Below are 12,047 nucleotides of genomic sequence, written 5' to 3'. Positions count from 1 at the left end.
ATGGAGTTGAGAATATTTGGGATAGATCCCTGTCTAGCACTGAGAAGCCCCCTTGTCTGGCAGCAGAAAGGGCAGAGGTGATGAAGCTGATTGTCTGCTGGCCTACTGTACTGGCTATGTGGCCAGATTCCGTCTTCAGTACAAAGCAGGTGCACTGAGAATCTGTCCCTCACTCCACAGACAGAAAAACTATATTGTGTGGGATTTGTACCATTTATTTAGACATCATATCTTTAGATGGCTTACTGAAGATGTATGGTGTATGTTGTGTGGGCATGCTGAGGAAGAAGGTCTTGATAAAGAAATGTTACTCTCATTTAGCTTTGTTGATTACTCAAGGCAAAGAGTTCCTTTTTAGGATTAGGCTAATGCTTAAATCAGTTACAATGTGAGAAAGAGTGGTTAAATGGGTAAGGGTACGGAGTCACAAAATCAGTGTCAACAACTGTTAAGAGATCTGGGACAAGTCCAAGGAATGGCCCCAAACAACCACTCTTCTTGTCCTAGTAGAAAAAAATAAGTTTATGTGGAGGAGATGAACAAGATGCATTCTCAAGCAGTGAATGAGAACTAATAAATCAGTATTTATAATTCAGGAATATATTTTATTTTATTGTACTTAGCAATGGTTGAACTCATGTAACAAAGGGAATTTTGTTGTTCATTCTCCTATCAGTGCTGGGGAGTCCTGAGAAAAGTCCATTACTGGAAAAAGAGATGTATTTAAACTTTGTCGCTGTCTCCACCGCAAGGCCAGGAGGTGACCAGGCAGCTTCCTATTGTTCTGCTTTAGCCAGCAGGCCTCTCTGGAAACAGAACCACCTTCCTTTTTGGAAACTGTATCCTGCTTTGTACCCCCTCAGTTTAATAGGGCATTTCTTACTGGCAGTATGGAACAAAAAAGAAATCATGTGACAGAATCACAGTAAATGTTTTAAATGGGAGATTACTGGTACCTGTCTCTCAGTAATTGGGTGTTTTATGTTTTAATTTTGAGAAAACCAGCTAACTCAAGGGGGTCACTTATGAACTGGCTCAATTTTCAAGGAGGCCAGTAGAAGCTGCTGTGCTGGGCAGGAAAATTAATTTTTGACTGCTGGGAGGCAAGGCTGAGACTGGACTCTCAGGTGATCAAAATCCTCACCATTTTTGCCTCTTTCCAGCTGAGAGTCCCCATACCTCTTCCACACTGTGCTCCTGAAGTGACACCCTCCACTGCTGCCAGTTCCCAGTTTGACCCTGAGGCTGGAAACAAGCAGGGGAGGTGGATCACATCAGGTGGCCAAGAGTGAGGTAGGGAATAACTGGCATGGAGACTGTGCTGTGACTGTGGGAAGCCAGTGGAGAACAAAGGCTCTTCACCCCTCAGGTGACGTGATTTCTTCTGGCTGTGGGTGAGGGAACTAGGGGGGTTATTTATCCAGGGGAGGGAGAGGTAGCAAACAGGAGCAAATAAAATTGTTATAGGGGTTGACTAAATGAACCCTAATTTAGCCAGAGTGAGCACTTCTAGAAAATCTAACAACACAGTTTGTGAATCTTAGCACTTAATATCCCCCAATCACCCCAGTGTGTTCTGGTCACGTCAAAGGAGCCATTTAGGATGGATCCATTTCTCCAATGATACAAAAGGCAACGAGTGTGCTGTTTTGCTGGCACAGCCCAAGTAAATTGATGGGGACAGCAAGCATGAAGGAAGTTTGACCTCCACAGTGCTTTTCTTCAATTCCAGATTTAATCACATATCAGCTCCCTTGTTTCCCTCTATATTCTCCAGAGCATCATCATCCATTCCTATAGATTTAACTATGGCACCATCTCTATGTGCCCGACTCCCGAATGTACCTCCCTACCACCTACCTTTCCCATTCTGCCATCTCACATCTCCATCTGCATCTCTGACCGTTCCAAGTGAATGTCATACCACAATCTCAAACTCAATATGATACAAATTGAACTGTTCATTTTTCATCCCAAATCCTCTTCTTACTTCTTCATCCCTGCTATCAACTCTCTTATCCTCCCCAAGAAATGGGCTGACAATGTTGATGTATCTGAATTCTCTCTCTCCTCTGCTCCCTCAAACATCCAAGCTCTCTTCAGACACTGTCAAGTCTGCCCTTCTATTACTACTTCTACAGCACCTTCACTTTCCTCTTTGTTCCAATCTTCCCCTAAACTTTGGTCATTCTTGCAGTAATAAAGTCAAGATTTCTCCTCTTTGCTTCCCCGTTTCCTCTTGTCCCACCCCAGTGTATACAAATGCTGCTACTGAAATCCACCCTCCTCTCTCATTGCTCTGAAGATACTTCAACAGGATTTTTGTCTTCACCATCAAGGCCATTCACAACTCCAGCCCTACTTATATATCTACTCTTCTTTCCTCCTGATCTTCATCCAAGGAAGACAACTGAAAAAACTGGGATCCCCTGGATAAGAACATAAGAATGGCCATATCCACGATCTAGCCCAGTATCCTGTCACATGACAATAGCCTGTGCCAGATGCTTTAGAGGGAATGAATAGCACAGGGCAATTATCAAGTGATTCATTCCCTGTCATCCAGTTCCAGCTTCTGGCAGTCAGAGGTTTAGGGATACCCAGAGCATGGGGTTGCATCCCTGACAATCCTGGCTAATAGCCAACGGTGGACTTATCGTCCATGAATTTATCTAGTTCTTTTTTTGAACCCAGTTAATTCTCACACTTCTTCTAAAAGTATGTCAGGCCAACAATGAAGCCTTAACAGTGTCCCTTTAAGTTACCCTCTCAAATGCTCTTATACAGGAGAGTGCAAATCTAAACACAAATAGAGCCAAAGCAAAGAAATGTAATACAAACCTACGTCTGTGAGGGTCTTGCAAATATACTATTTTGCAAATCCTTTGGGAGAAAATATCCTACCTTTGAGTGTTGTGGTGTGGGAGGAGTTTTTGCACAATTATCAAAGTCCCCTGATAGAGCATCAATAGCTGCAGAATCATCTGTAGGCTTCTGCAAAAGAAACTATCATCAGTCATAAACTACAGAATGCAAAAGGAGTCACAGATTGTACTCTAAAATGATCAACTAAAGCAAAAAACCAACCGACTAAATAAATAAATAAATAAATAAATCATTAGCACTTATACCCAATCCACAAAGCTGACCAGATAGCATAGTTCTTTTCCCAGTGTAGCTGCAGCTCCCTGAAATCACATAGCTGAAATTTTTTTAAATTGATTCCCAAATCCATATTTAAGGACCTACCCAGTTTCCTGATTTTCAAGAATTGCTACTATTTTGAAATCAGTAAGAGCAATTAATGCTCAACATTTTTTTGAAACTCAGGCTACTTATTTAAGGTTCCTAAATATGCTTTTAAGAATTCATTTTTGAAAATCTTGGTTCCCATGTTCTTATTACAGGTGAAGCTGGTAGTTCAGTCTAATTTTGATTGTCAGACTGCACATGCAGCCTTAATTCTGGCATGTCTGAATTTTTCAGTACTTGACTTTACAACTTTAACATTCTTTGAATTTAGTTTTGTATGTGTAATATCTACATTATAAGTGCTGCCCATTTGAAAGTCTTTACTCTCACTTAAATAAGGACAATATTTCTATATCTATTCAACAGCATTTCTGAGAATGTGCAATATACAGTGCTATTGAATCAAAAATAACACTGCTTAGAACAGCATTCGATTCAGAGCACAGTCAGGAAGGGATCAGTGCAGAATAAAACTGTAATGACTTTTACCTTTGGTTCCTTGGGTTTCACATCCTCCTTTGCTATTGGCTTTACTGGTTTACCCTTAAAAAACAGACACGATGAAATGGCTGCATTTATTACATAACCTTTAGTTTGAGCTGATGAATCAAACTGAAAGTAAAATAGGCTCTTACATTCTTCACTTGACACTACTATTTATTATTCACAGTAACTTTATTTATGATGCTTTACTGTCCTATCCACTTTACAATCCATTTATTATACCTACATGGCCTCCATCACACTCTTGTGATCTCATGTTTTTTCCCTGCTTTAATGTCCCCCCCTGAACACTCTGCATCTCACCCTGTATCCTTCCAGTAGAGGAGAATTGGTTGGGAGACACTTTGTCTGGCTCCCATTTGTTGAACAAGATCATTCACTCTCTTAGCATCACAGTGATTCAGTAAAATGAGTGACAGCTTCAGAAGACTTTATTCTGCCAGGTTCCACAAAAACAATAGTACTTACATAATGTTTTTCATCCACAGATCTTACAATGCTTTACTAAGATGAGAAGGGAATAATAGTCACGGTGATTTTAAGGCCTAAGATTTCAAGAGCGGCAACTAGTATTGTGCGCCTTGTTTTTGGGTGCTCAAATTAAGACACCTTGGGCCTGATTTTCAGCCACGTGGATCCCAGTACTTCTTGCCTACAATAATCGCTGATGACTGTTTGAAGTGTCTTAACCATTCTGACTTTGATCAATGTAAAATGAACAGTCCATTTTCTTTGCATCAAACACATAATGGTTTGGAGATTTATTCTCCCATCTTCAGTGTGGGGATTTATATAGGTAACTCCAATAGAGATGAGTCACTCATGTAACTCCAATGGTTGCTCACACAACTCTACTGATGGGAAAACTGACTTGTTACAGTGTTAAGATGACTGAATCTAAATTCAGAATGCAGCAACTGAGGTATTTGGTTCTGTTTACCTGCTCATCTGAATCCAGAAGATGCCTGTAATCAGGAGGGATTGTATCATCTCTGTCCCCAAGTTTGTCTCTGTGTTCAGATTTAGCACCTTCCTAAGAATATGGAACAAACAACATTATTACTGATCTCCTCCATTAGAATGATGGGGTCTAGTAAGAGTAATCTGTAATTTACTGCTCTGTAATTGCGTATCATACAACACGTGACCCAAACTAATAGATATGCTGGGACAACTTTATTAAACAGAGAATTTTTTGAGTGGTAGATCTTATAAAAGTACCTTTTTAGATAAATGTTCTAGGAGAACAACAACATTTTTATACACTAGAGTTCAGGATCAGTGGAAATGTTTAACACATTTGTTTAACCATGAACCTTGCATTGTGGGTATAAAGCTTGAAAAATGGTTGCCTCTCAACAGATATACGATTGTAATATGTTAAAAATCCCAAAATGACAACAGATACTGTTTTCTTCAAATAAGTTTTCAGTTCTGCTTCTCAGCTAGATAACAACTCAACTGCTTACTAAGTGTTCAGCACATTATGCCACCACATTAGAACTCATTCACCTACTGCACTAGCTCAAACACAAGATTAACATTCTTATAACGGCATTGCTTTGTGCTGCAGCTCCTCAGCCATGCTCATATTGTATAAAAATGCAAGGTTCTTGCCAGCCAAATATCACAATTAAAGGTCAGTGGTCTGTGTCTCTTATTACTAAGGAAACAGTCAGAATTAGCTGCAGCCAGAGATGGTTTTAAACATAAAATAAGATTAAGATGATTAAGATCACAATTTCCTGAATACAATATGAAAGAGGGAAGCAGTCATTCTACAAACAAATCTGTATGTTTTTGTTTAGGCTACTTTATGTGGCATTTGATTAGATATATGTATATCCTTCAGTACATATTAAAAAAATAACTAGCCATTTACAGTCAAAAAGACAGTTATCGTTTTCCGTAACTGGTGTTCTTTGAAATATGTTGCTTATGTCCATTCAACTTAGGAGTGTGTGCGCTCGCCGCATGCACCAGTGCCAGAAGTTTTTCCCTCAGCAGTATCCGTAGGGGCCCTCTGGAATGGTGCACACATGCTGCGATATAAGGGACGCTGCCAGTTCCCTACACCCTCAGTTCCTTCTTGCTGGAAACTCTGACAGTGGGAAAGGAGGGCGGGTTGTGGAACGGACATGGGTAACACATCTCGAAGAACAGCAGTTATGGAAAAGGTAACTGTATTTTCTTCTTTGAGTGCTTGCTCATGTCCATTCAACTTAGGTGACTCCCAAGTAGTACCCCTCAGACGTGGGTAGGAGTTCACAGATGTGTAGATTGCAACACAGCTCTGCCGAACCCAGCATTGTCCCTGGCCTGCTGTGTGATTGTGTAGTGGGCTGTGAATGTGTGCACCGAGGACCATGTCACAGCTCGACAGATGTCCTGGATCGGGAAGTGTGCCAGGAAGGCCGCCAAAGATGCCTGTGCACTGGTCAAGTGGGCTCAGACGATCAGCGGTGGAGGGACTCCCAGTAACTCAGAGCAGGTCTGAATGCAAGAGGTGATCCAGTTAGAAATCCTCTGTGAGGACACTGGGAAGCCCTTCATCCTATCAGCTGCAGAGATGAAAAGCTGAGTCATCTTACGGAAAGGTTTTGTCTGATGTAGGTAGAAAGCCAGAGCCCTTCTTACATCGAAAGTGTGAAGGCACCTTTCTTCACTAGTCTCCTGGGGCTTAGGGCAAAAGACCGTAAGGAAGATGTCCTGGCTCATGTGGAAAGCAGACACCATCTTGGAAAGGAAAGCTGGGTGGGGCCAGAGCTGGATCTTGTCCTTATAGAAGACGTTGTACAGCAGTTCTGAGGTCAGGACTCACAGCTTGGAGACTTACCTCGCCGACATCACTGCCACCAGGAAAGCTACCTTCCTCAATAGATAAGACAGGGATCCCAAAGCCAAAGGCTCAAAGGGTGGGCCCGTAAGCCTGGACAGAACCAAGCTGCGATCCCACTGAGGGGCCAGGGACCGAACTTGAGGAAAAAGCCTCTTGAGGCCTCTGAGGAACCTGACCGTCCTGTCATAGGAGAACACAGTCTGCCCCTGGATTGGCAGATGAAAGGCAGAAATGGCCATCAGCTGCACCCTGATAGAGTGAGCTAGGCCCTGGCTCCTTAAAATGAAGCAGGTAGTCTAAGATAGACTGCACTGAAGAATGCACAGGGGAGCTGCCCTGTCTGGCCACCCGGCGGGAGAACCTCATCCACTTTGCCAGGAAGGTCTACCTAGTTTAGGGCTTTCTACTCTCAAGGAGGACCTTCCGGACCCCTTCCGAACTGGCTCATTCCTCAGAGTTCAGCCACACCGTGAGGTGGAGGGACGGAAGGCTGGGGTGCCAGTCGACTGTGATCTTGTGACAGCAGATCTGGTTGATTCAGCAGGGGCCAGGGAAGGATCACTGAAAAGCTTGATAGCATCCCAAACCAGTGCTGGTGAGGCCATGCTGGGGCAATGTTGACTTTTGCTAGGACCTTGCTGATTAGTGGAATTGGAGGGAACGCATACATCAGGTTTCCTGCCCATGGCAGGAGGAAGGCGTCTATGAGGGAGCCCTTGCCCAGACCCCATCTGGAGCAAAACCTGTGGCACCTTCTGTTCTGCCTGGTCATGGACAAATTCACTGGCGGAGTTCCCCACCTCTGGGGGATTGTGCTGGCTACCTCCAGGTGGAACACCCACTCGTGGTGGGAGGAGAAGTCCCTACTTAGGTGATCTGCTAGCGTGTTCTTGGCACCCAGAAGGTGACACTTCTAGATGGATTCCATGGTCGAGGCAGCAGTCCCAGAGACGGAGTGTCTCCTGGAAAAGGGCTGAGGATTGCGCTCCCACTTGTCTGCTGATGTAGAACATTGAGGCTGTGTTGTCTGTCAGGACTCCGACCACTCTGCCCGACAGGTGAGGGAGGAAGACTGCGCATGCTCTGTACACCGCCCTGAGTTCTTTGACGTTTATCTTTAGCATCAACTCCTCTGGGGACCACATATCTTGGATCTGGAGGGTGCCGAGGTGCGCACCCCCAGCCGAGGTCTGAAGCGTCTGAAACCAACTCGACTGAGTTAGGAGTGCTGATGAAGGGAACTTCTTCCAGGACTTTCCAGGGGTCAGTCCACCATTGCAGCGAAGTAAGTACTGTTTTTTCGCAGGGATGGTAGTGCTCTTTTCCAAGTGGTCCCTGGACTGGAAGTAGACCGTCACCAGCCATAGCTGCAGGGGTCGCATCCAGAGCCTGGCGTGGTGCACCACATATGTACGTGTTGCCATGTGACCTACTAGGCACAGGGAAACCCTGGCCATGGGTCAGGGGAAACATGGAGACTTCTGCGATGAGGTCCGTCAGTGCCCTGAATCTCTCCAGCAGCAGGAACGCCCTGGTGCAGGTTGAGTCAAGCACCGCTCCAATGAACTCTATCCTCTGTACTGGAACGAATGTGGACTTTTTTTGTCGTTCACCAACAGGCCAAAGTGACGGCAGATGACTAACAGCATTGTGACATGCCTTTGGACCTGGAGCTGCCCTTGACTAGCCAGTCAGTCATTGAGGAACAGGTAGATCTGGATACCCCGATGTCTCAGGTAAGCCACCACCACTGACATGCACTTGGCAAACACCTGAGGTGCTGGCGCTAGGCCAAACGGGAGGACCGCAAACTGATAGTGGTTGGGACTTACCATAAACCGGAGTAAGCGTCTGTGTCCCTAGAAGATGGCGATGTGGAAGTACACATCTTTCAGACAGAGGGTGGCATACAAGTCTCCTGGATCCAGGGAGGGGATGATGGAGGCCAGGTAGACCATGCAGAACTTCAGCTTCGCTAGGAAGCGGTTCAAGTCTTGCAGATCCGGGATAGGTCACAGACCGCTCTTGGCCTTTGGGATTAAAAAGTAGCAGGAATAGAACCCCTTGTTCCTGTGCTCTGGAGGTACAATCTCCACTGCACCTAGCTGCAGTAACCGCTCTACCTCCTGCACGAGGAGACCCTGAAGAGGGACGGGGAGGTGGGGTAGAAAGTAACTGAAGGGTGTAACTCCACACCACTGTATTGAGGACCCATAGGTCTGATATTCTAGATGCCCATGCAGGGAGGAAAGGAAAAAGGTAGTTGGCAAAAACAGGGGAGGGAGGATCCTGGGAACAGTCCGGTAGGTCACCCTCGGGCTTACCCTCAAAATGAACACTTGCCTGTCTGCTTAATGTGGATCGAGCTCGACTGAGAGTCTTGTAAAGGCTGTTGGCTAGTAGCCTCTGGATTTCTTATGGGGAGGCTCCTGGCAAGGGTGGCTCCCCTGACCCTGAATCTGCTGCGGCTTAAATCGCTTGCGGACAGGGCCAGGAACATAAAGGCCCAGTGTCTTAAGGGTCGTGTGGGAGTCCTTTAGGCCATGAAGCTTATTGTCCATCTGTTCCTCAAATAGGGCTTGCACACCAAAGGGAAGGTCTAGCATTGACTGCTGAGCCTCCGTGGACAAGCCAAAGAGGAGCAACCAGGATGTCTGGCGCATGGTGACGGCTGAGGCTATGGTTCGGGAGGCAGTATCCACCACATCCGATGCCACCTGGAGCATCGCCCTAGCCACAGAGGTGCCCTCCTCCATAATAGCCCAGAATGCCTTCTTAGAAGCCTCAGGAAGAGAGCCCTCAAACTTGGCCATGGCTTGCCACATGTTAAAATCATAGCATCCCGGAGGGCCTGATGGTTGGCCACCCTCAACTGAGACTAGAGGACGAATAAACCTTACTCCCAAACAAGTCTAGTCTCTTGGAGTAATTGTTCTTAGGGATAGCCCCGGGATTGACTTTGTCGCTCCCTGTGGTTAACCGCTTTTACAACTAGGGAGTTGGAAGCAGGGTGGGTGTACAGGTACTCATGGCCTTTGGATGGCACGAAGTACTTGCGCTCAGCCCCCTTGGATATGGGTGGCAGGGAGGAGGGAGTTTGCCACAGGGCATTAGTGATCTTAGAGACCCCATCATGAAGGGGAAGTGCCACCCTGGCCAGTGCTGTGGAGCAGAGGACATTGAAAAGAGTCCGAAGGCTCCTCTAGCTCCTTTGCCTAAAGACCAAGGTTGGCAGCGACCCTCTTCAGTAGTTCCTGGTGCGCTTTAGCAGCCTCCGGAGGAACCGGAGGAAGGGGCCCCATTAATGACTCATCTGGCGATGTGATGAAGATGCTGATGCTGGAGGGTCCTCCACAACCATTGGTGGTCCAGTAGCTTTGTTCCCCTGTTCCCTCTTTGACCTGTAGGGTCCCCCGCACTCGAGGCTTTGTGCACTGGAGGAGGATGAGAGAGAGAGGCAGCTGGTCTCTCTGACTCTCCAGGCAGCCTGGGAGGGCTGGGTGAAACCCCATGGGATCCATGGATACCACGGCACTGGCCACTGTGCCTGAAGCTATGGGCCAGTTTCGGTGCCGATAGTATAGATGGTACTGGAGCTTGTCCCGCTGTCAAGGAACCTTGCTCCAAACCAGAGCTGGATCCTGAGCATTTGGTCCTAGGTGACCAGGACAAAGCGAAATGGTGGCTCTGTCCCTACCAGTGCTGGTCACTCCACCTGGAATACGAACTGGAATGGGATCTTAGGGACCCGTGGCGCTCAACAGATCCATGACAGCTTGGAGCTGGCGATCTATGTCTCACGCTTGATGAGCTGTACCAGGATGAGGACTGGGACCAGGAGTCAGAATGGGCCTGGTGCCGGGAAGTGCCTGCACAGGGTGATGCCCTCCTAGGGGATTGGCAAAGATCCAAGGAATGGTAACATCGATCCCTCGACGGGTCCTTGGAGTGGTACCATGGTCTTGGAGATACCAGGACTGGTACTCCTGCTGGGGGGTGCATGCCTCCAAAGGTCTGCGCCCGGTGGCTGGCAAGCTGTGCCTTGAGCCTTTCTGCCCATGCCCAAGGTCTGGGGACCAAATGGGGCTGCACTGCATCTGCCTATCACGTCAGATGCATGGCGGCTATGGGAGGGTGAGTGCTGGTGGGACGTCCCCTGCAATGGGGAATGATGCCGCTGAGGTGGGAACCGAAGCAGTTCGAACACACGTTTATTCTGTGACCAGGGAACTGCAGGAGCCGGTGCAAGTGGCACCAGGAGGGATATGATCACCTGCGCTGCCTGCAGGGCCTCTGGAGCTGACGGAGGCACCCTCTGCTATACAGGGTAGCTGGCGGGGAGCAGGTTGGGCTACACTGCTCCACTGGAGCATGGGCCCGAGATCTTGACTTGGTGAAGAGGGACCTTCGCACATCCAGTCTTATCCTTTCCCTTGTGGGAGGTTGGAGACTGCCTTGCCCCGCCTTCTTGGTCGGAGCCACGAATGGGGACCGGTGCCGGCCACTGGACGGTCCCAGTAGGGCGCTGTATACCGAGGTCACAGTACTTGGCGCCAAGTTAGAGTGTTGCTCCAGGACCGGAGTGAGGGCCGACTCTGTAAGGAGTGCTCTTAAATGAATATCGCACTCCTTCTTAGTCCTTGACTTGAAGGACTTGCAAATTTTTCACTTTTCATTAAGAGAAGTGCCCTTTGCCCATGCATAGCAGACAACTGCTGTGTGGATCACTAATGGGCATAGGCCTCTTGCAGCAACCACAGAGCTTAAAGACTGGGAACCAGGGCATGCCCCATCCTGAAACAAAGTACCGTTCAGGACCTAAATAAAAAAAATAAAAAAATAATTGGAGATATATCAATCCCCTAGAACTGGAAGGGACCTTGAAAGGTCATCGAGTCCAGCCTCCTACCTTCACTAGCAGGACCAATTTTTGCCCCAGATCCCTAAGTGGCCCCCTCAAGGATTGAACTCACAACCCTGGGTTTAGCAAGCCAATGCTCAAACCACTAAGATATCCCTACCTATGAAGTCTCTAACTATAGCTAAGGGATTTATAAACATTAACAGAAAATTATATACACTATAATACAAGAGATAACTAGTTTGTACAAAAAAGCAGCAAAAGCACTAACTGAAGCTGCAACAATTCCAGCACCATCACTGGCAGCAAGAAGGAACTGAGGGGAGGGGGGGCGGGGGGGGATCTGGCAGTGCCCTATATACTGCAGCATGTGTGTGCCACTCCAGGGGGCCAGAGCTGATCCCCTAGGGATACTGCTGAGGGAAAAAGCTTCCAGCACTGGTGCACGTGGCGAACACACATACCTAAGCTGAATGGACATGAGCAAGCACTCGAAGAATTTAAAGAATTCTCTTTTTTACTAGAAAAGAAAGCATCCTAATTTTGTTATAAACATTTTCTGTGTTTAAAAAAAAAAGGTATAGAAGTTAA

At 46.8% G+C, this 12,047-nt stretch overlaps 1 protein-coding gene across 10 annotated transcripts in view; it reads right to left on the bottom strand.

Annotated features, from left to right (window-relative positions):
• CAST (calpastatin) overlaps positions 1 to 12,047 on the bottom strand; it is a 107,109-nt gene that overhangs the window by 6,777 nt on the left and 88,285 nt on the right. For all 10 annotated transcript variants that reach the window (XM_032798680.2, XM_032798681.2, XM_032798684.2 and 7 more), the window contains 3 exons: positions 4,697 to 4,789; positions 3,742 to 3,795; positions 2,905 to 2,994 (listed from right to left, as the gene is read on the bottom strand). In XM_032798680.2, the coding sequence (XP_032654571.1) occupies positions 2,905 to 2,994; positions 3,742 to 3,795; positions 4,697 to 4,789 (237 nt within the window). The remainder of the gene's footprint in view (positions 1 to 2,904; positions 2,995 to 3,741; positions 3,796 to 4,696; positions 4,790 to 12,047) is intronic.

This window comes from Chelonoidis abingdonii, chromosome 6, assembly GCF_003597395.2.
Source record: "Chelonoidis abingdonii isolate Lonesome George chromosome 6, CheloAbing_2.0, whole genome shotgun sequence".
Taxonomy (NCBI): Eukaryota; Metazoa; Chordata; order Testudines; family Testudinidae; genus Chelonoidis; species Chelonoidis abingdonii.
This window is presented reverse-complemented; position numbering and strand designations above follow the sequence as displayed.